This window comes from Dunckerocampus dactyliophorus, chromosome 8 (assembly GCF_027744805.1).
Source record: "Dunckerocampus dactyliophorus isolate RoL2022-P2 chromosome 8, RoL_Ddac_1.1, whole genome shotgun sequence".
NCBI classification, from domain to species: domain Eukaryota; kingdom Metazoa; phylum Chordata; class Actinopteri; order Syngnathiformes; family Syngnathidae; genus Dunckerocampus; species Dunckerocampus dactyliophorus.
In genome coordinates this window covers 12457598-12482044 of record NC_072826.1, presented here as the reverse complement: position 1 = coordinate 12482044, position 24447 = coordinate 12457598, and the positions used below count along the sequence as shown (strand labels likewise).

General features: G+C 40.0%; 1 protein-coding gene across 4 annotated transcripts in view; it reads right to left on the bottom strand.

Annotated features, from left to right (window-relative positions):
• Positions 1 to 24447, bottom strand: part of ephb2b (eph receptor B2b) — a 139457-nt gene that overhangs the window by 74629 nt on the left and 40381 nt on the right. For all 4 annotated transcript variants that reach the window (XM_054783625.1, XM_054783627.1, XM_054783626.1 and 1 more), the window contains exon 2: positions 8185 to 8264. In XM_054783625.1, the coding sequence (XP_054639600.1) occupies positions 8185 to 8264 (80 nt within the window). The remainder of the gene's footprint in view (positions 1 to 8184; positions 8265 to 24447) is intronic.

Genomic DNA, 24447 nt, shown 5'->3' with positions numbered 1-24447 from the left:
AAAGCACAACTAGAGTTTGCTAAAGCTTCTGGAAGCTGACCACTCATGATACTTCACATGCAGCTACTTTCATCTTGTGGAGTTAATAAAAAACATTTACGGTGAATACATTCGTTAAATGACAAAGAAAAGAAGCCAAGTCAATGAACATGCATGCTCAATGTTAAGAGAGCTGATCTTTGTAATAGGGTCATATCTTACAATGAACAGTTATTTTGTACAAGCGCTGCACACGGACATTTGCACTAATAGAACATGGGAGGTGTCCTGGCTGGTCCACTTACATTACAAATTAAAGTAGTAGATCTTGGGTTGTCTTTGAAACAACAGATATGTGATCATTGCAAAATGTCGCTTAAATTAATCTGTTACGAACTTTAACATCACCTTTGTCCCTTAGTCACTTTTCTTTACATGACTTTACAAGATAATCATTCATAATATAACATAGTCCAAAGCAGTCTGTCCACAAATACATGTCAAGGACTGAAAGGTTTTTAAAATAATACAATCAAATATTTCCCATTATGCTTACACATTGCCTTCCTCTATATTGTTGTGCCGCACGTCCCTTAGAGACGGTAAGATTTATGGCGTTACAGCACATTTCGGCGGAGCTGTAATTAAAACCAAACCCAAAGACGCCGCCTCGCCGTGTTTCCCCCGCCTGAGCAGGAGACCAGCTCTGGTGCTCCCTGCCGCGCATGCCTCTCTCTAAGTGGCCGCTGTTGACAGTACTTGAATGTAGCGGCGAGTGGGTCATGAGGTCGGACCCGATCTTCATGGCATTTCTTAGGTCCACTTGAGAAGAAAACACACTGGCCAGTAGCCACTTAAGTCTGCGAAGCTGGCCGGTACTTGAAGGCATGTGCATCAACGGATGAAGTCATCTGACACTATGTCTCCATCTGTCTTTTTAAAAGTTAAAATCATAAGCAAACAAATGTTGTTTTGTTTCGTTTGGTTTCTTGATTTTTGACTGTTTTATTAACATTACATTCAGGACTTTCTCTTAACTTTACTTAGTTTATTTTAAAAAAATAACCACCATGGTCTCTAATTATCGCCGGGTCAAAAACATTGGCATTAACAGCTGTGGCTGTAGGTAACCTCCTAATGTAATTTTTACGTCAGTAGCTGCATTTGAAGTATCATTAGTGCTCCGCATCCAGAATCCTTTATCTAGCGCTGCATGCGCTTTAAAATGTTGGTAGCACTACTCAGCTGTTGGTGTGAAACGCATGCGTGTCACACTTGCTGTACTGCTGTTTACTATGAACTCATCAGTTCTATTAATGCTGGCTGAGCAGTTTGCGCCTTACCAGTATTACAACATCGGTTCTGTTGCTGTTGTGTTGTGCCGTTGTGTTTATGTCTTTACGTTTCACTGATAATGTTGTTATTTTGTCAAGCACGGAGACTTCACATTATGTTCGGCGATCCTTGAATGCAACATAGTGCTGTGAGACGCCAAAGTCTGTATCGCTACAGAACCACTAGTTTGGACCGTCAACCCGCCCTCAAAACTTGCGGCGAGGTGAACACAAGTTAACATATGATTTCAAATAGTTGCTGGAATTACAACAGGCAAGCAACGTGGATCATCAGTCATTCATTAGCGGTGAGTACTTACAGTATATTTTAGATTAGATTAGATTAGATTAGATTAGAGTATAGTGCAACTTTACTGTCACTGTTACAAGAACAATGAAAATCAGTTTGGCATTTCTTCATAGTTAGCAGCAGTTAAAATGTGCATATTTGCCAAAAAAAATTGCACAAGTAGTAGTCCACTGTGTTGTTTACATCTTGGTATTGCACTTAATTGTATAGCACTTAGGTGTTAACAGTGGGATAATCACTAGACACCACCGTTTCATTTCACAGTTCGGTGGTAGAAGCTGTTTTACACTTCAAATGTATTGAATAAGTGTGCGAGGCATATTTAGGGACTAAACCGGGATTCTGTCAAGAGAGAAGTTGAATCTAATCCAATAATTACAACAGTCAACAGTTTTGCAAATCATCCAAAATCGGAGGAGAATGTCAATGTTAAGCTAGCAGGAGGGTTTACGTGTGTATCAACTACTTGCGGTTGTGGTCAAAGACAGCTACAGTACGTTTCCCTTTCCACTTTCTTATGCCCAGTTGTTGTGTATAAGTTAATAAGTATAATAGATTTTCATATTTCAGAAATAGCAGCCTCTCTCCAATTAGTGCCTACTTCCAGTAAATGCCACGTCCTATTTGCGGTTCATTATACAACCATACATTAATAACTGCAAGATTGACTTAAAAGTAAAAAAAAATCTTCAAACTGCATAATTTTGTTTTAACTCAGGGCTTTTTTGAATATTGTGTGGACACAGCAAATCAACATGAATCTAAATTTGCTTGGACAAAGCTAATACATTAACGTCTTTTCTGCCTGTCACCCTAAATTCATGGAACCACAATTCTGCATACTTTATTCCTTAAATTACGCTCGCATGTACACAATAGTGCAAACATGCTGTCTGCACCGCTTAGCCAGTGTGGGTGTCAGGACGTCCCGCAATGCCTGGAGACAAATTACGCTTGATGCACGTTTTCCACTGGTTGTCTTTGGGGTTACGTTTGGCTGCCTTTTTTTTTTTTTTCAGAATTAAAAGCAAGACCAGATTCATATGAGATGAGCTGTGGGCGCAGGAAGGAAAATTCCTATGTGACTAATTTGACATTCTAATATATCATAAAGCGGCAGTTGAATGCCAGAACATTTTTTACTTCATATTTTACACGTACTTGTTTGCGTTTCCATTGCGCTGCGGAGTATCTGATGTCATGTCGAGATTGATTTCATGAAGCTCACGAACTGTTCCGCTGGCAGTTACTGATCCACTGGCTGAGCCCGGGGAACCTGGCATGGATATACTGCATGCATGTGTGAGTGTGTGTGTAAGAGAATAGCTTCTGTAAGGCGCCTCATGCTGCTACAATGAAGGAGAGCAAGCTCCCGTTCTCCACCTGTTGCACCGGGCCTCAGGGTGACGATCTATGTGCATTGCGCTTCATTTGTTCTAATCCACTGTGCTCAGCCACATCACTGTAAAATCATAAACTCTCAACGCCATCCATACCTGACTAAATGCAAGCGCTTCGTTGCTGGTTCTTTTTGCACTGCATCTCAAGAGGCGGCTTTTCCAGAGCTGGAGGCTTTCCAAAAGAACTTTATCCAACAAATGGATACAATTTTGACCCTTCTTTCAATTTAGTCCTTCAAACAGTGGCCTCTCCTCTATTAAACGCCATGCCACAATTAATCAGCAGGTTGTATGTGCATTTGAAGAAATAATCACTGTAAATAAACTTCTGTTATTTCCCCCTCGGAAATAGTACTTACCTAATTGATCTTTAAGAATTGAACAACTTTACGAGATTGTTGTTTGTGAGTTTGAGATACTCTATCCACATGCACATCCTCTGGGAAACATATTTATGATATATAACGATAATATAAATTCATATAAATTACATGATTTGTTGATATGCCCAATTAATCAATCCAGTTATTACCTTTACTAACTGATAACACTAAGTGTATCAACAGACGTCATTACCACAACACAAACTGAACAGCAGACATGGCATCTGTAAAGCTGACATTGTGAACTTTAAGGATAAGAACCTTCCAGAGCAAACGCTACTAAACATTTAAAAAATAAAGCTTTTAGATGATTTATTTCATCATGAAAATATTTACATTAAATGAAGAGGCCACTCTTTTGATTGATTAATAGGACATTTAAATATATTTACCTACTAAAATACACATTATACTAAATCCTAGGTTCCCAAAGTTGGGTACACGTACCCCCAGGAGTACACCAATTGTTATGGGGGTACGTGAATAAAAATGAAAAACAATTAGCGCCTGACACTCACAATTACGAGTGCGCCGGGAAGGCCTCAGAGAGCAACGCGCACAGTCAGAGCACAGAGAAGGAAGGAGACAGAGACAAGTTCTTCATTGCTCTCTGTGAGTTATAGGACCAAATGAGTAAGTTTGATGATTATGTTGCGCATTATTCATTTGATCTTGAAGATGTCATTGACATTGGTGTTCCAAACCCCAGCATTGTGAAAACCTGTCAATGTACCGTATGTGCGTGTCAGGATGACAAATCATAGCGAATGCAGATGGACAAAAGTGAAGCTCAAGTTCAACCCATTCAAATGGAACGATCCCAACCTCCTGCTGGAATAAAAGATGTGTAGGACGAATAGTTATCTATTTATCAGTGCTCATGTAAAGCTTTAATCAAAATTTGACCATGCAAAATGCATATTTTGGAAACAGGATGACTTACTTACTATAAAATGAATTAACTAATCAATCATTTTCTATATTTCAAGTTAATGAAGATGAAAAATGTTTTGTTAACTGTGAAAAGTGAAAAGTTTGGGAACCACCATACTAAATGATAGATAATCTAAATTAAGTATCATTATCTACTGAAATTTTTTTTTAAACATGTATTTATCATAAGTATACATTTTTACAAACTAAGGCCTCCTGTTAATGAATACTCCACCCCCACTAATAAAGACGCCTAATATGCCTTGTACTCTCTGCAGTTAAGTAAATAAGCCTTGCTGGCTACAATATGGCCATAGGTACTTCAGATAAAAACTTGAGGTCTGAGGGGATGAGTTGTAGTTAGTGTGTGTGCAGACCGACTCCAGAGGCGGTGAGAGGAAAGGAAGCGTTGTACGAAGCATCAGGAAGGCGACAGCAGGCCCTCAGGATGGAGGAGACATCTTTAAAGCTGTATCACGGAACTGTTGAAGGCCAGCTCTCTAGTCGGTCCAACAAGACATAGCACGATGGGGGCTAATTCAAACCATCTTTATTACAAACCACAGAAGCATAAATAATTGAGTCAAATTGGCAGTGGGGTTTTTTGGGAGGTCTCCAACAAATAAGTCTACTACGTGTTTTCCCTCTTTTGGTCTCATCCTAAGAAGTCTAAATCTCATGGTGCAGAAAGAAGCGAGCGAGGCCGAGACACTGGTTTTGGCCCGCCGTGCACGCGGGCCTGTCTTATATGTGGCCAGGAAGAATGAGAGTCCTGGCAGACTCGGTGGAAATGCTGCGCATCAAACAACACCATCGCCTGAAGACGTTCACGTCCGAGCGGCTTGCACATAAGCAAACTATTTAGCTTTCAGTCTGTGATGGTTCAATGGGTCACAGCAGCATCATTGATGGAAGAACAAAACAAATAACTAACTAACTACTCAGACATCTTTAGCAGTCAGAGTGGACTGATTGCCAAATTTTGAAACAATTACCTATTTTTATTTGTGAACAGTGTTACTTACGTTATAAATATTGCTCATTTTCTCGTTAAACATTTTTTAAATTAACAATTTATCCAGCATAACATGTTGTTAGAATACATTGCATAGTGACTATTAAATTGATTGCATAGATTGCACAGATTATTGATCAATGGCATCTTGAAGCAATGGCGGCAAAATGAAGTGCACTGCCAACTTGCCAAGTTTATAAAATTTCAGTCCTTAATAAACCAACAAAACAAAACAATAGATGGATATATATATATATATATATATATATATATATATATATATATATATATATATATATATATATATATATATATATATATATCCATCTATCTTCTATGCAGCTTATCCTCACTAGGGTCGCGAGTATGCTGGAGCCTATCCCAGCTGACTTCGGGCGACAGGCGGGGTACACCTTGGACTGGTTGCCAGGCAATCGCAGGGGGATTGTGGGAGGAAACCGGAGAACCCGGAGAAAACCCACGCATGCATTGGGAGAACATGCAAACTCCACGCAGAGATGTCCAACGGAGATTCGAACCCTGACTGTGCGGCCAACGTGCTAACTACTAGGCCACCGTGCGGCCCCATGTACAGTACACTAGGTCCCCAACTTACAAACACCCGACTAGCAAACATTCGCGGATACGAACACAAGCCGACTGCTCCATATTTTATTTTATTTTGCCTTGTAGTCGCTCAATCAGTATTTATACTACTACTGTACATGCTTGACCAGTAGAGGGCACTGTGACACTGCTAATGGGACCAACAGAGGCAGCGTTAGAGCTAATGGGACCAACAGAGGAAGAGTTAGACGCTGGGGAGATAAAGCTAAATGGAAAGCTAAATTGTACAACCCGGACAGAACGTGTGATTAAAGTTTATGAAGAGATAATAGGCCTGCTTATTTCTACACCACCCACAGAACACCACCTCTTTTAGAAGAGTCTAACGACGACGACTTGTCCTTTTTTTCAATAACTCCTCCTCCTCCACCACAACGACGTGTGCTCGACCACTCCTCTTCAAAGGTAAATAACATTTATCATTACGTATTATTATATCATTTTTATTATTGTTTTTTTCATTAATTATCCTCGTTTAATATTACTACTGCATCCAAACTCATATTTACATACATACGCATATACTGTATATGTACACACATACATGTAGTACCTATATCACTGGTAATATTACCTTTTCCCCTACTTAAAAACAATTCGACATAAGAACGGTCGTCTGGAACCAATTGTGTTCGTAAGTTGGGGACCTAGTGTGTGTATATATATATATATATATATATATATATATATATATTTATATATATATATATATATATATTTATATTTATATACCAACAGGATAACATTATGACTGGTCATTATTTATTTAAAACGGCCCAAAAAAATGTTACACATTTCACACCTACACAAATAAATGTAATTAACAATGGATCTTACAGTAAATAATTGTATAGTATTGTATATACCATTAACTATAGTGTAATTGTAACTGCACAGTACCAGTCAAAAGGTGAGAGACACTTTTTCATCCTTAAATGAGAAGGTACCTCCAAACTTTTGACTGGCGCTGTTGATATATTTTATTTATAAAAAATAACAATTTAATTGTTTGCTACTTTTCCCAATGTATCAATCATGGAAATTTTATGAAATGGCCAAGCCAAGTTGATATGACTACAGTAATCCCTCGTTTATCGCAGTGGATTTCCGCAAAGTAGGATTCCTATAAATTTGTTATGAACGTGTGAAAGGAAGTGACGTTGGGGGTTCAGAATTGAGAGAAGGCTATTTTATTATTATTAGGATTATTATGTTGTTATTTGGGTGGCGCTGTGGCACAGTGGTTAGCATGTTGGCGTCACATTCAGGAGACGTTGGGTTTGTATCTTCTTGGAACATCTCTGTGTGGAGTTTGCATGTTCTCGCCATGCGTGCGTGGGTTCTCTCCGGGTACTCCGGCTTCCTCCCACATTCCAGAAAATATGCATGATAGGTTAATTAGAGGCTCTAAATTGTCCATCCGTGAATGGTTGCTTGTCTGCATGTGCCCTGCAGCCAATTGGTTGGTGACCAGTCCAGGGTGTACCCCTCTATCACTCATAGACAGCTGGGATAGGATTGATGGTTATTATCATTATTGTGCCTGTTGTGAGATACTTCAAACCTGCAATAAAAGCCTGTTGTTCCGGCAATCAAGTCTGGTGCTTGTATGTTTCACCTACTGACACCTAGTGACCAGTGTAGAATACTGCTATCACAATTTCAATGCGTCTTCTTAATGCCTTATTTTAGTTCATTCAGCCATTTTTATACTTTTATGCTTCACTTAAGCAAAAATACATAAAATATTCTTAAATAACGCATACTAATATGCCATATGCAACCACGAAAGAGCATGATTTACCAATTAATATATTTTTGAAAAAAAACGTGATAGAGAGTGAAACTGCAGAATTGGAACGTGGCAAGGGATGACTGTATTAGAGTGATCGAATTCCAAATGATGTAAAAATCAACAACTGTGTAGAAATAATAGAAGTGACGTGACAGTGATAGGCAGCACGCCTCAAACACCCCATGGGTTTAGTTTCTGGTGCTGGGCTCATGGCTTGAACTTTGACCTCAGAGTGAGAAACCCAAACAGTGGCACAGAGCAAGAAGTGCATTTGTCCTGGGGATTGAACAAAAGTACACAAGAGCTTGCGCTTACAAAAAGGGAGAGGGCGACCACACATGTTGCCTAAAATAAGACTTTGACATTTTGGTGGAAATGATGCTGGAAATTATGGATGATGGCACTCACGCTGTTGTCACTGGATCCTGACACCGGATAGACGGTCCAGCCGAGCTCTGCTGTAGCTGTGGTGGAGTCCATCAGCATCTCTGTGGAAAAATGGACAGACGGAGGTCAGGAAATGTGAATTTACTGCAACCGCCAGATTGCTATCTATGGAACTATCAATCTAGCTCACAATTAAAAACATCCTGGTATTTTGGCACAGAGGCTGCGATCATATTCAGTTTGAAGACAAGCACACAACAAAAAGAGTCACCTCCCAGAATCATTTTCATATACCTAAAGACATAAAAACATACAACAACCTAATATTTTATCACTGCGCTTCAGTAGCTCATGCGATGTTCCTTAAATTGCCTGAGCAGCCATCTGGGTTTGAATCCAACACAGGCCTGAAGTTCTTTTATCAAAATGCATCTCACAGATTTTATTTTGTAGGTTTTTCCCAAGATTTATTTTAATTATTCTCAGGATTTTTTTATTATTATTGAGAAATAAAGTCACAAAATCTGTATCTGTACACAAAAAATCCCATTTGATATGTTGAGACACTTACATCAAATTATTTCAGCTTTGTGTTGTAACTGACGGAAGAAATAATAGTATTATGGTCATGTACTGTAACATTCAGCATTTCAGTGTTTTCTCATATCACTAGGTTATTTTTTAAATATTTATTAATTTTTAGAATGTGCCACGAGACAAAGAAACATGAGCTGCAGGCAGCAAATGGTCGGTGGGCCAGTCATTGGACACCCGTGTCCAAGATGGTAGCCACTGAGTTGATTAGTGGCACATTCGGATTTCTTTGCTACGAGATGTAAAATGATATTAAAAAGAAAATGGTGATGTTATTTGCTATGCAACCTTCACTGAGAAGTGAGATATTGTATGTATGAAGCACACGCTAGTCATAACAGGTCCGAAACAGATGGACAGTCTCATCAGAACTTTTTGTGTGTGTCTGTGTGTGTGTGTGTGTGTGTGAAGGGGGGCAACACCTCCAGTAATTGGGGTCAAAGAGAACGTGCATCCTATCCGTCATGAGGTCCTCTGTGGCCCACATTCCGCCGGATTGACCCGGCTGTCTGTCACATGCTCCTCGTGACCCCCGGCCCTTGTACCCTCTTTTGTACCCTCTTTGCTGTTGCTGACTTCAAAACAGCTCTATGGCTCCTTGTTTCAGAGCAGTTATGAACATCGTCCCCTGATTAGGTTGTTTCGGTAGAGCTGCGGCAGACAACAACAACGTTGCTCAGCTGCAGGCTGTGACCCCAAAATGCCACAAAGGGATCAAGAAGCACTTTGACACACTCTACCAAGTTCAGCACAAGTCAAAAATAGCAGCTGTTTTCTATTAATTCATTTTGCAAAATAACTTATGTTATTATCTTATTATAACTTATGACTCATGGTAGAGTTATAAGGAAATCATGTGGATATACGTATATATAAATGTTATATACAGTGTTCCCTTGCTACATTGCGGTTCACCACTTGCGAATTCGCTGTTTCTCAGATTTTTTTAAGTGCAATTTTGCCTTTTTTTGACAGCGTATGAACACACATTGTGTTTTGTGTCCTTGTGGTGGATGAGAGCGATCTATCGGTGCTCTGTTGTATGCGTCTGTTATTGTATTTACTACTGCTACCAGTAGAGGTTGTTTTTTACTCATGTTGAAGACGTGTGTAGCTCCACCTGTCTCAGTGTGTTCACGCGCCTGTACGAACATATTAAGAACCTACAGTAGAAAATAGGCAGCTAAATATAGAGCCACAACAGTCCTTATTGGCTAACTGTGTTCTGTGTCCTGATAGGCTGTTAGACCATTGTTAATCAATGTCGTTCGTGCGGACGCTAACAAAGTACCTAACTTTGTGAGATCCTTGCTAGCCGCCAATAAACAATAGAAGAAATTTTTAAAAAGCAGCAAACAGGGTAAATGAATCTTCGGTCCAAGGAGTAGGACGAGGAGGAGGAGGATGGCGGGAGATGAACAAGGATACAAAAATGCTACAGCCGAACGGCGGCAGGACGAAATTCAAAATTCAAATGAAATTTGAACATTGAGAGTGTTAAAAATGTGAGAAAATGTTATTGCCTGTCTGAGAAAAGTGTATGAAGTGTATTGTGAGGGGCTTTACAGCCTTAAAACATATATAATAACTGTAAACAAATAAAGTTCACGGACTTCACTATGAGCTCAAGTGAACCTATCCCCGACGATAAACGAGGAAACACTGTGTGTGTGTATATATATATATGTGTATATATATATATATATACACACACATATATATAAGCACATATATATATATATATATATATATATATATATATATATATATATATATATATATATACACACACACACACACACACACACACACACAAACACACACATATATATACTGTATATATATTTTATACACACACATACACACGCACACATATAGTAAGCCTTGCTTCTATTTTACAAACTTCTTGTTGGTTCAAAAGAATGGAATTCCTCTGATTTACGTCGCTATAAGGCAGAGCTTTAAATTAACAGTCTGGGCACGCAAAGGCTCCTGCTGACTTTCAGCATCTCAGCCACAATCACGGGACATAATGGGAGAATTCACAGTTTTCACAAGTTGGAAATCCTATAATTAGACTGATGAGACTGCAATAGAGCAGCCATTGACAGCCCTGTGAGTGATTTGGAGCCAAGCAGGCAGTGTGGATGTTAGGCAGTGAAATGGTAATTATCCCCCATAACCATAAGAATAATTAGTGGAGGAGCAGTGCAGATAATGAACACCCTCTGTGGTGGTTTCGGGAAAGATTCCCCAAATAATATCAGCATTCACAGATGACACCAAAACCCTTTTGTCTTTTGTTATCCCCGTTTTGAACCATCTTTGACTATGTTGCAATTTACTAACGCCATTACATTCACTGTAAATGACACTAGCTCTGACATACAGTTTGCATGGAACACTGATCCTCTATAGGCCCCTTTTAGCAGTCAAGAGTTGACTCGTCAAGAGAGACTCATCAGACACAAGCTAGCTTGCTTGCATAAACAGCCACACAATCACGATTCGGTGTTGTAAAGCGTACTGTGGCAAAGTGCAGCACTTAGTGTAACAGTGGTAATAGTTTCTCCCAGCTTCCAATGCTTCATCACTGCATTCATCAGCAGCCCACATAGTAACCAAGTAGCAAACCATTCTTAAAAAAGGATCATTTTTGTCAACCTAAAGCCTTCAACACCCCATTGTTGGCTTGCCAGCTCATTGCCCCCCATGGAGCCCAGCAGCACATCATCGCTGTCAACCTCGGCCTCCATCTCGAATCCCCAGCTGTGTTGGAGCATGTTGGCTATTCAATCTGAGCAGGAGGACATGGATGCTCACAGGATTCCAACTGCAGGAACGGCTTGTGTTTGTGTCACACAGCAGTCAACCCTTAATAATGTGAGCATTTTAAAGCTTGGAAGTCTTTCATGCATACATCTTGTATAGCAGTGTAGATTCACTATGTACTATCCACTGAAGAAGACTCAACACACCGCCATTATTGTCTAAATAGCTGGCAAAACAAGTGACAAGCAAGATAATTGTGTCTTGCCTACAGTCAAGCATGATGGCGGTAGCAGTAGGTTAAGGGAAAGACGAATTCCAATATCTACTGTGACATTGTAAGGTACAGCACGATCCCCTCCCTTGGAAAACTGGGCCGCATGGCACTTTTCCAACATGATAAAGAGCTCTCCAAAGTGCCTTACTGAGAAAGCTGAAGGTGAAGGTGATGGAGTGGCCAAGTATGACCTGAACCCAACTGAGCACCTGTGGGGCATCCTCATGCGTGATGTCATTACGGAGGAGTGGAAGAGGATTCCAATAACAACCTGTGCAGCTCTGGTGAATTCCATTCACAAGTGGATTAAGGCAGTGTTAGATAACAAATGGTTCTCACACTAAATATTCACACTTTGGACACAGTTTGGTGTGTTCCACTCTACCATTATTTTGTTTGCCTCTTCCTAACATATGATTACTGGATTACTTACAGTCAGTGTTGTTCTCCTTACTGATTTATTGAAAAGGATTCTAGTGGTTGCAGCTTGATGCCGTGCGGCCGCGATGTAGCATAATGGATTTTTATCTGACACATTGTTCAGCAGGCTACTCTGCCCCGCTGCCATGCTCTCCACTCCAAAGACAAACCGCAGCCCCTCAGCTTCCTGCTTGCGATGCTTAAGTGTCTTTACAGCTTTTGTGTGGCAGTGAAGTGATGCATAAAAGTGTTAAATAACCGCTCAGGCTCATGAGAAGGTGGCCTCCTCGCCAGCGGCCAAAGGCGCTCCCAAAACTTTACCGCCTGCAGAAGCAAAGAATTTTTTTCTTTTAAAAATATGAAACATTAATGCACAAGCTCAAATATATTCACAAGTGTTAACAATGCGAGTGTAAATAATTCAAGTGAGAATGTCATTTATATGTCTTTTTTTTCTTTTTATAAGCTGATGCCGTGGACTGCTGAAGGGCGCCATGAATATGCAATGAGCACTGGGAGGCTAAGCCCACGTCGCTAAGAGTGCTTCCTGCAACACTCACTGAGACTACGGAGGCAGTTTAGTGTTGATCTGAGAGAGAGCTCTCCACTGAAGTGACGGGCAGGGGGAGAGTGTGTGTGTGGGGGGGGACAACACTGTTCTTCTCACCAAGGGGGGTCAGTATCGAGATTTTGGGGCGGTCTAAATAATAGCATTTTGAATGAGTGTTATAAAAAAAAATTTGTACGTACACTCAAATTCAGATCCAACGGACTTAGGTTGTGTTCTGTACTTAGATCTGGACCAAATACATATAACAAGTCATTTTTAAAACTTTAATAATGATTTGAACAGTAATGATTATTAACAAGTACAGTATAGAGTATTGTACTACACACCAGCAATAAAACCAATGTTGTAATTAGTGTAATTAGTGTAATTAGTCAAGAAATAAAAAAATATTGAGAGATTAATTAATTATGATCTGTAATTAATCCATCTAATTAATCTCACCTAAACATGTAAGCTATATGTAGCTTAGGTAAGCTAAAACAAGCCCTCACTTTGAGGTATTTTCATTTAAATTCATTACTTTATGTGGCAGTTCAAAAGATTTATATACAACAATAAGCAAAACAAACAAAATAAAGTGGTTTTATAATTATAATTTATAATGTCAATTTTTTTTTTAACAGACTTGAACAGACTAGTCCCAAGTGCTGCCTGCAACCTTGAGTTTCGACTACCGGGGGAATTATTGCTGTGTTCTTTTGTCAACCTCCAAATAATTAGAAAATAAAAATCTAATAAAACATCAGGTCCATATAAAGCGCTGAAGTTCACACATCCGTTCACACATGCACTAAATGTGATTGTACCTCATTAACTACAATTAATTGAAATACATTAATTTGACACCCCTAATTGTAATAGTGGTAAAGAGCAAAATTGTCAGCCATGAGTCCATTGTAAACAACAATTAGGCAAGTGTAACATGCATGAGTTTCACACTGACCGCTGAGTAGTGCAACCAACACTTTAAAGCTCATGCTGAGGTAGATAAAGTTGTTGGATGCTGACCACTCACAATACTTTAAATGTAGCAACTCCCATCTTATGGCGTCTGCATCTGTGGTTCTGTTTTCACTCGCACCCGGTCTGGGTCGAGGAAAGAAAGCTGGGACAGCTGATAGTAGAAGCACCCTCTGCCAATACACACTCAGTTCCAAACTTTCCTTTAACTGACGAAAATTAACAAAACAATTGTCCTCGAAGTGTGCCTAGCACAATAACGACAAATTTGACGGTGTACATTTTGCCTTTTTGTTCATTGAACTGGCCAGGTACATTTATCGCGGCAAATTGGGTCTTTTGGAAAGGTGAACATGCTTACTCCTTCTGCTAGAGTGTTTGAGCAAAAGGAATTCAACAAAAAATGAGCCACCACAACATGACAATTGAAGCAATTGAGGGGGTGTCCCGGGTCTGACGTCACTTCCGCATTCTGCTTCAGACTACGGAAGGAGACAGTTTTTAGTGACAACACCTTAACAAAAGTCAACATTCAAGCACACATCTAACATAGGAAACATGCCTTTCAGTATAGTTTTTCACTGATAAAAATAAAAAGATTAACATGTGTTTTGGTGTCATGAGCACTTTAATTTAAAAAAACTACAACGGGAGGTTGCCTACAGCCTCAGCTGTTAATACCAATGTTTTTAAACCAGAGATATTAAGATACATTGGAGGTTATTTGCTTTTGTACACACACCTGGTGACTATAGCTTTGTTGTATTGTTGTACTATATAAAGTTACCATGAAACCTGTGCAAACTCTTCACGGTGCTGAGAGCTATGGAGTGGACCCAGCACTGAGTTCTGGATCATTTAAGGGGAAAAGGAACAACATACACTTAAGAAGAAATGCCATTGAAAAGCCAGTCGTCTGTGGGAAATGCGTCCGTTGGTTGACCAATCACTCCAACCAACTACACTTTCATCAACTGAAATGCTAAATCTCTGATTATTAGGGATATGAATCTCTCAGCTAAAGGGGGGCTATCAAAAATGTTCTTTTTGTGACCATAAACAACATTGCTTTATCACACATTTGTTATTGGTATTTATTACAAGGATAATGTTGACCACACGCCACTGACATTGTTGTTTCTCTTTCAACCGCCAAAGATAAACCAACATGGTGCTCTGGGTGTCCACAGCATCGCATCAAATCTTTGTTGAGACTTCCCCGTGTCCAAAAGATTTATGGGGGACCAGCTTACTTTTGTGTCCCGAAAAGGCATGTTTGTAGTCAAGATGATGATGGAGGTATTTTGGGGACCACTGAAGTAGATCTCAAAAGCTCAGCACCACATCATCGGGGGCCGCATTGTGGTGAACTTTCCGAGGCAAGGAAAAGACAGGGGAGGAAGCTGGCTAGTTGGTTTTGGCACAAAGCGACAGCGCAACGTGAAATATGGTATTGCGCGCAAACACACACAAAAGTGAACGCACGGAAAGTGGAGCTGTCTCCACAGAGCTAACTGTTGACAGAATGATACAGCATGGCATTCCCCAGGGCCTTGAGCAGGATGTACAAGCGTAATCCCTACATCGGCAAGCTGTGTCATCAGTCTGTCTAACTTAAATTGTCGGTGAGGGCAAAGGCCAAGACGCAAAAACAACAACTGATGTATGACTGAGAGTCAGGTCCTCCTTGATGTTAAGGATTTATTTTCGTAATGGTGTGCATTGTCTCACAGTCCAGAACATACATGGAGGGTTAATTGAGACTCTTAATTGTCCATAGGTGTGACTGGAAATAGTTATAACAGGATAAGTGGTAAAAAATGAATCAAAGGTGTGCATTGTTGCATACAAAGGCGACACTAACTACTGTCCGAAGAATGCCTTGTTTACAGCGATCTTAAGTTGAACAGCCATGTTTCTAGCATTGGTACACAATAATCAGTGTTTCCATTGATGAAGGATGCAAAGCAAACAAAAAAAAATCGATTCCACACCCATCTCTTGTGCTACCATTTGCAATGCTATAGTATGACACTACAGCGCTGTGTGACAAAGGGAATGAAAAGGGGAAGACAAGCGGATTACGATGAAGTGTGGAAGAAAATATGGGGTTAAAGATTCCAAACCAAACCATGGGAAACCACAACTCAGCTACTACCAACAGAATTAACCTCAATGTCCTACTTACCCAAGGAAGGTCCTGTATGTCTCAACTAAACAAGCACTACATTGTTAATCGCCTGAAGGTTTGGCTGCATCACCGATAACGCCTCACTGATAAACATTAGTTACTCCTGAGCGGCACATATTTCATGGAAGACAAATTTGGCAACACAAGGACAGTTGTATGAGTCATCTGGTCAATCATTAGCTGTGTGGAAGAAACCTGCCTGAAGATGTACACATTCCCTTTTTCCCTAAATCCCAACTCACTTGAGACCTGGTCAACACATCAGGGCAGTGTCAATGCTGCAGTGGAAAACTCTATTAAAGTGGATTCTACACCCAGGAGCAGCAGTGAACATGACTTAAAAAATACATCATACAGAAAGAGAGTGTCTGAATGACATTAATGTATTCATGCAGCGTGATGATCTAGCATCTTGGGAATACAGCACTTTGCATCGTGATGACACCAACACTAATTTTCTTGATGGAAACAATCAGGGCCACCCTGCCACACCTTGTCTACAAGCCATTAGTTAAAAGTGCGCTATTAGAAATGTGCACAGCTCCTGGAAGAATGACACATCGCCTTATTGCTTGCTTCTGCAGTCCCTTGCTACACCTTTCCTTCTCTACCTTTCTATCTTTTTTTCATTTCCTTTGCCACCAGGTCCCCCTCTATGGCTGTGTTGTGCTGTGTAGGTAATAACAGTGTGACAGTCCCTACAGGAGCACTATGACTAGGATACGTCTGACTAGCTGAATATACAAAGAAGGTGTGGGCGCAAAGGGACTCATTACCACATCTTAGTTTCTTCAACATTACATGATGTCTGGTAATTAAGGGAGCAGCAAGCTTATCCAAAAACACTGGAATAACTGGGAAGGTGAGTGACTGCAATATGCAGGGAACTGACCTTAAAAATGAGTTTTTAGATATACTAAAAACTACTCCAAGCACACTGGGAAGTTTTTAATCAAGCCAACTTTGAAGAGACACATTTAGGCTGCCATCATTCTTGTGGTTCTGTACACTTGTCTCGACCAAGTATTTAAAAAAAAAACAATAAATAAAAACACACTTTTCACACTGGTATTTTTGCCATGGGACCAAAGGCTGTGCAGAACTTGGTTGAACAGCTTTCATGATACAGTATATCACGTGATTGAACTCAAATATTCAAAACCAAAATGTTAAATGCTGGGTTGAATACATTTTGAATATGTATTTTTATATTCTGCTTTTATATTTGATTTTTGCTGTCATTTTAACCCTGGGCCGTGTCTTTGGTCCATGCGTAGCGTTCACATTTGAGCTCAAGTGAACCGTACTGCAGTTTACTTGTAAGCAGACTGAGACCCATCTCTCAAGCAGTTTGGGTCAGTTTGTTTGTTGCATTTGACCAAACAAACAGTACTAGCAGAGCAAATGCATCAGAGTTCGCTTTAACAGAACTAAACAAGGCAAGTGTGAAGGCACCCTTAAAGTACTTTACTTGAACTAGTTACAAACCAAAGCATGTGTAGTTGTCGACGTGTGTGCATGGTTCTGTTGTGTAATCGAGTGAATGCGTAAGTATGGCTTCTGTGTTTTTTTGTAACCGTCCTGTCCTTGTCTTGCTGATAAAAGGATTCCCCTCCTATCTGGTACCTGAATGAGCAGCTTTGAGCCACAGAGCACGTGCCAAGTCAATCCATTAAAACCAGACAAACACAGTCTGGGTTTATGACTTGTTCTACATCCGTTTAAAGAGCTGTTTATCCTCTTCAAAGATCCTTTAAAAGCTGCTGCAAACTCCTGTCATCTGGTGATAGGGTTGAACTGTTAACCTGTCCAGAATCAAACCGAGTGATCCCCTGCGTCCTGCCGACAAAGATTTATGGTCATGGCGAGGTTGCTTGGTTTAGGTGGTAGATTTGACTATAGCGCATCCTCAACAAATACAGTGTTTGTGGACTCAATATGTTATGACAATACAAGAAGATCACTTTACTGCACATGTTGGAAAGAATCTAAACATTGTTCTGCAAAGCTGTTGAAGCATCCAAATGTCGCCTCCCAGACTGCAAATATTTACAAGATGGACTGAGACACTTCCACTTGCAAGACAAAGAAGATGAGTAAACTGTCTGTGTTGCAATCCAAATCATCATATGTTTAAATTTGACTAGACTGGCTTGCAATGAGGCCCTTTAAAGCTTACACTTCAGCTGCTCCAGCATCAAGAAGCATTCAGTGATGCCCCACTGCAGCAAATGACAACTGACAGCAGCGGCAACACTTTACATGCAACTTTTCCCATCATCCTCCAAGTTTGTTTTTTGTGAGCCGGGGAACACATCCTTAGACGTCCTTGTGTGAATTATCCGTGACCATAAATGTTACACAGCATCTGTATTAATGAGTAGTCACTGCTCGCAGCATCTTTGTCTGCAGCTCAGTTGTGATTACAAGCAATCAGCGATGCAAACGAGCATCTCGTGCCTCTCTCGTGAGGAAAATGTCTGCTGAAATAATCAGCTTAGAGCATGTCTGGATGTAACAGAATTTACAGCGGCACTGACAGTGTGGAAACACAGGACAGCTAAAATAAGATTTATGTCCATCTTGTGATTCATATAATCCCTTTTACACGTCTCTGTAAGCACCAGTATAATGCTAAGGTACGATATTTTAATTTAACTGGTGTGCTACTTCTGCACGTGTATTTTATAGTTGTTATATATCATACATTTTTGCAATTTCAGAAATCCATTTGATGTGTGCTTCCTATTAATGCCTTGATTGCTTTGCAGTTTAGGTAAATACATGCCCTAGCTACAATTTGCTTGGTTGGAGTTTTCATGTTCCATCCTCCATCTTTGCTCTTTTTGTATGCTACATCTCCATCTTCAACAGCTTCATTCCATCAGCAAGGGGTAGCACCGCTTTCAGGTCTTCCTGGTCCTTATGGCAACCATATTGTACATATGTCAAAAGAGGTAAAGCGCACGGGGAGATTCCAGGCCTGCGAGGAAGCAACACTTGCTCTCTGGAAGAGTTATGGGTTCATGACCCATCCCTGCAGGTCTATAAAGCAGAGAAAGGGAGCCAATAGCAGTAGTTATATGTCTGCTTGCTGCACTGCTGGGACCATCAGCACCTCCATTCGCACACAACAATAGCAACAGAAGGCTTTGGAATAACCCAAATATCATTTACAGCACAGGCATCCTTAAAGCCCTCCTTGCAATCAATGTCCAGATGATATGAGATTGCACTGCAATTGAAGCTGGACTTGACAGGCCATTAAGGCACCTTTAGGGCCCTCTGTTGACCCCCCCCCATACACTGGAAGATAGTGTGTGGAGTGGAGCTTAAAAAGGGGGCTAATGGTTTCCTGGTGGCCAGCTGAGAATAAGTGCAACATAGAGTGAAGACAGCAAGGGGGTGACGACAAACACTGAGGACATTAAAGCAAAGCTGGGCTACAGTCACATGCAAGTTAACTTTCTTTGTGTGAAAGTCAGTCTTGAACTAAGGCTAGACCAAGCAATTAAAGTCATCAGGAGAAGAATTAACTACAAACAATTGAAGTGAAGTTGTAACAACTCAATTATTCCAGCCGCTCCTACAACAACAACAACAATAACAGCATAATACGGAATTTTATGAGCCATGTTGAATTATGTTTGTTAATTGAGCCCTTGTTTAATAAAACACTTTTACAGGCTGATTAATATTTCATAGGTGGGGTGCCATGTTAATATGTCTTTTTTATCCTCATACTTGAACACAAATGTTCTAGTGGTGGCAATTAAAGCTGTGAGCTATGAGAACTCAATGTTCCCACAAATCCCATGAAGGTCACCCTGGAACATTCTAAAAATGTCTCAAAGTGAAGGATTCTGAAAATTAGACCATCATTATGTATCAGTGCACAGTAGTCTGAAAATGGAATTGTCTGTTTTTGAATTAATCTGTGTCTGTATAACAATATTATTGTTGGTAAAATGTAGCCTCTGTTTAATTGAACGTGGAGTCTCCTAGTCTACAAAAGCAAATAAATGCTGAGGTCTCTTAATTAGCATCAGGTTAAAAAACATTAACATATGTGGCTGTAGGCAACCTCCTGATGTAGTTTTTATTAACGCCACAAGATGGCAGCAATTATTATTATTATCTTTTCAGTAGCGTATTTGTATGTCTTCTCAATTGTTGTGTATTTTTTTTCTTTTTAAGTGTTGGGATTGGGCTAAAGTTGGGGTTGTTTAAATACATTTATTTTATTTTTTTCAATGGCAGCAACTGCATTTGTAGTATCATGAGTGGTCAGTGGTCAGCGCTTGTGATACCCCTCACAAGCGCTCATGAGATTAAAACGTGACAAGATTTCTCATTCAGAAAAAAAATGTCTCATGGGCTCTAGCCCTGAGACCATAATGAATAATTTAATTAATTAATGAGCTCGATGATTTTGCGCGCCTCAATATATTGCCATGTGCATTTGTGTATGTTTCCCTCGTCTCCCACCTCCAAACAGGCAGGAAGAGAGTTCACTCTGTGCATTGGTTTCAGCACCTTGCCGTGTTTGTTCCATAGAGCAACACTATGAACGGAGTGAGCCCTTTTGTCAGTGATATGGTCTCTTTGTCTCGGCGGGTGTAGGCAGGGCTGGTATATACCTGTATATATATATATAGACACAGAGTGCAGAAGAGTGTAACGTAGTAGAAATTATATTAGCAGATTGCAACATATTGTAAAATATTTTTTAGATTTTTTCATTGTACTTTTCATAAAAGTAATGTTAAAATCTAGTCTCCTCTCGGTCTAGTAGACCCAAGCTCATGTATCATCTCGTCGCGTGAACTGAGTGTCTCGTGACACCCCTAGTGGTCAGCATCCAGCAGTTGTATCTACCTCTGCACACACTTTAAAATGTCAGCTCTTTGATCCTTACCATTATTACAACATTGGTTCTGTTGCTGCTGCTCAAAGAGTGCTACATTGTCCTTTCCGCTTTCTAATGCTCTAATGCTTTCTCATTTCTAATTCTAATTATTATATCCATTAAAAAATAACGTGTTGAATACTGTACAATGACAATTTTGGAAATAACATAAATAACAATAGCATCTCTCCAATTATCGTCTGCTTCCAATAAACAGCTCATCGTCTTTGCAGTTGAGGTAAATAAACGCCCTGGCTATATATAATTAGACCATTTACAGTATGGTATGATCGACGATAATAGAATTTGTTAGTTCTCGCAGGGTAATTAATGACAATTAATTAATTAAAAGCAATTAATAATAATAATTTGCCTCAATATGTCTGGTGGCATTGTGTCGGAAGCAGGAGAGTGGAAATCAGACGCTTATAAACTCGCTTAACATTGCAAGTTGCAAGGTAAACAAACTTGCAGGCGTCTGGCTCAGGTCAAATCCTGAGATGCTTTGTGGTTCCTCTGTGGAATGCAAACTCCTTCTCTGGTCACTACACTGTTTGTCTTCAGGTCATTGCCACCACTTAACCTGACATTTCCCTTATCATCCCATTGGATAAAGCGTTTTACGAATCTGTTTGCCTGTAGGTTTGAATCTTATCAGCATGTTTACACACATCAAAGACAGATTGCTTTCAAGCATTTAAAAAAATGCCACCATTGACTCCCTTTATGGTTACGTTCCATGAGGTGAGCACAGGAGTAAGACATCCAGCAACTCCAGCAGATGGTCGAAGTCCAAGAGAAGGTGGGGAAGCAGGTTTACATGGCTCAGTGACAACAGAGCATGGTCGCCATTTGTTGCTATGGTAACAGGTCAGCGCTGAGGTGTGCGCGGTACAGCATGTCATTAACAGTAAGGGATGACTCCTTTCCGCCATGCCAAGATAATGTTGGCTTGTAGAAGGACATTGCATCACTAAGGAAGTTGGTTGATTAACCTGTTGGACCTAGCATATATGTCATGATAGCTTATCTTTTACGCCGCACTTCCTGTGGCCCAAACTACAGAATGAGACAAACATTAACAGAGAGTCACTCTCATGATAATTTATAGGAATAATTTATAATAGGAATTTGCAAGTTAAAAAGTAAATATTTGTTAAAAACAGACTTTATTAAATCTAACATGTGTAATTATATGTTTATTAGATGTTTTATTATAATACGTACAACCTTAATTGCTTATTTAAGAAAAACATATCGCCAGGGCAAATCCGCCACCTCTGTGGAGTGTATTGTACATGCAACAGTAGTCGTGCTTTACCTTTTGTCCAGTTTTCTATTAAATTGACAATAGAGACAGCCATAGCCAGACAATTGGGTATATGACTGTTTAGAATAACACTATTTTAAAAAAATGTTCTGGGGGCCACATTTTCAGAAGTTAAAACCTGGGGATGAAGGGAGGGGGTGCACTTCTCCTTTACTGTATTACTGTAGTTTTATTTGCTATATAACGTCAATGCAATGATCTGTCAAACCATCACATTTTTACCTCACCAAATAGATAAAGACGTAAATACTGTAAAGTCACACATTAAAAAACAAGCACTATGTTTACACAAGAAAAATACTGTTTTGTTTTTACGGACTTAATGCACAAACAATACTCAACAATCCTCTATGGCGGTGAAGCAAACCAGACTGATGTCATTTGCAGGCCACATTTGAAACCCGTTGAATATCCCTGGTTTAGAACATCATTTAGTCATTTATTTTATAGGCAAAACAATAATTTGTCATCACGGTTACAGCAACAAAACATTTTCGGGAAAAAAAACACTGCAGATGCAAAGTGGTGCAGAACCCAGTCTCCGATTTACACCCATGCACAGATGTCACTGATTGAGTGCTGTGACCAGCAAACAAATTCTAAATAATCCTGGGGGACAGCAAAAGTAAAAGATAGATGAGATAATAATAAGGACGACGGTGAGGGCCAAAGACAGCTGAAGCACAGAGGAGCAGATTCACAGGCGTGGTGAATGGCTGGCATGCTAATCAGGACTCTGTGTGTGTGTGTGTGTGTGTGTGTGCGTGCGTGTCAGCAGGGTGAGAAGCGACTGTAGGAAGGGGTCTTCACAGGCAGTCATTTGCCAGCATTCAGTTCCCATCAATATCAGGGCCGATTAATGAGAGGCCATGAGGGCAGGGAGGGGGGTCTGTGGCCAGGTGTCGGAGGAGGCACAGAAGGGGAATAAAGAGGGCGCGGGCAGTGATCCGCGAGGAATTCCAGTTGAGCAGCAACAAGAGTGTTTGGGTGAAGGGGGTTGAGCGGGGTGGCCAATAGTCCAAAAAAAAACCCCTCTGCCCATTAAAAAGCTGCACTTTACATTTTTTTTCATGTTTCTAACAATTTCGCCTCATCAGTCTAAACTTCCTGCTATCAAACAAAAGTCGTTGGGTTTTTTTATGCAGCATTGGTATGTCTGTAGCAGTATGAATTAAGAGTGATGTGTTTTAACAAAAAAAGTTTTAAAATAATTAATAAATGTTCAAAATAACTTCAAATGCATATGGAAAAAACCTTTGAAATTCAAATTTTATCATTTTAAAAGGAACCTAACTAGCAAACTAACTCATAATAAAGCAGTGGAAGCGTGTGACATTTTCCTCAGCCAATTAGGCAAAAAATATAATATAATATTAATAAAATACTTATATAATAAAAAATATAAGAATATACGGTAAATATAACAAAACACATATAATACAGTCCTGATCAAAAGACAAGCTGAAAAATTGCAAGAATTTACATTTTGCACTGTTTGATCTTAAGGAGGCTCTAAGTAGAGCTTCAAAATGTGAGAAAAAAAATGGGAGTAAGCAATTTATTGCAAACCACCATTAAACTGAATAAGGCTGTTCTTCAGCCGATCAAAAGTTTAAGACCATAGCTTAAAAAACCCCAAATCATCTCCACATAGCCAGCTGCCATTTGACGCTCCAGCACAACCTGATGCTCCATGTGCTCCATGAAGGAAAAAGCACCACAGATCATGATGGCACCCCCTCCACTGTGCCATGTGAAAAACATTTCAGGTGGAATCCCTCCTTGTCATGCCAGTAACGTTGGAAGCCATCAGCACCATCCAGGACAATTTTTTTTTTTCTCATCAGAGAATAAAACTTACTGTACTTCGACGTTTTCAATGTCCCAAGTTTGGTGCTCTTGTGCAAATTCTAAGCAGGCAATTCATGCTATGGAAGGAGACTTTTTGGTTCTTAAAACCCTTCTTTCGCAGATGCCATCTGATGGTTACTGGACTGCACTCAGCACCAGTAATAACCTTCATTTGGGGCAAGGATCGTCATGTGCCTTGACGGACACTCAAGGCTGGTCAAATTTTTGGGTTTACCACTTGACTTTTTTGTTCCATGCCCCTCAGGATCTTTTAAGAAGTGTAAAATGATGTCTTACAGTATCCAACCTCAGCAGCAATGGCGCGCTGAGAGAGGCCTTGCTTCTGCAGCTCAACAATCCGACCGAGTTCAAAGAGAGAATGTTTTTTGCCATCAAGAGATCATAACAGAAT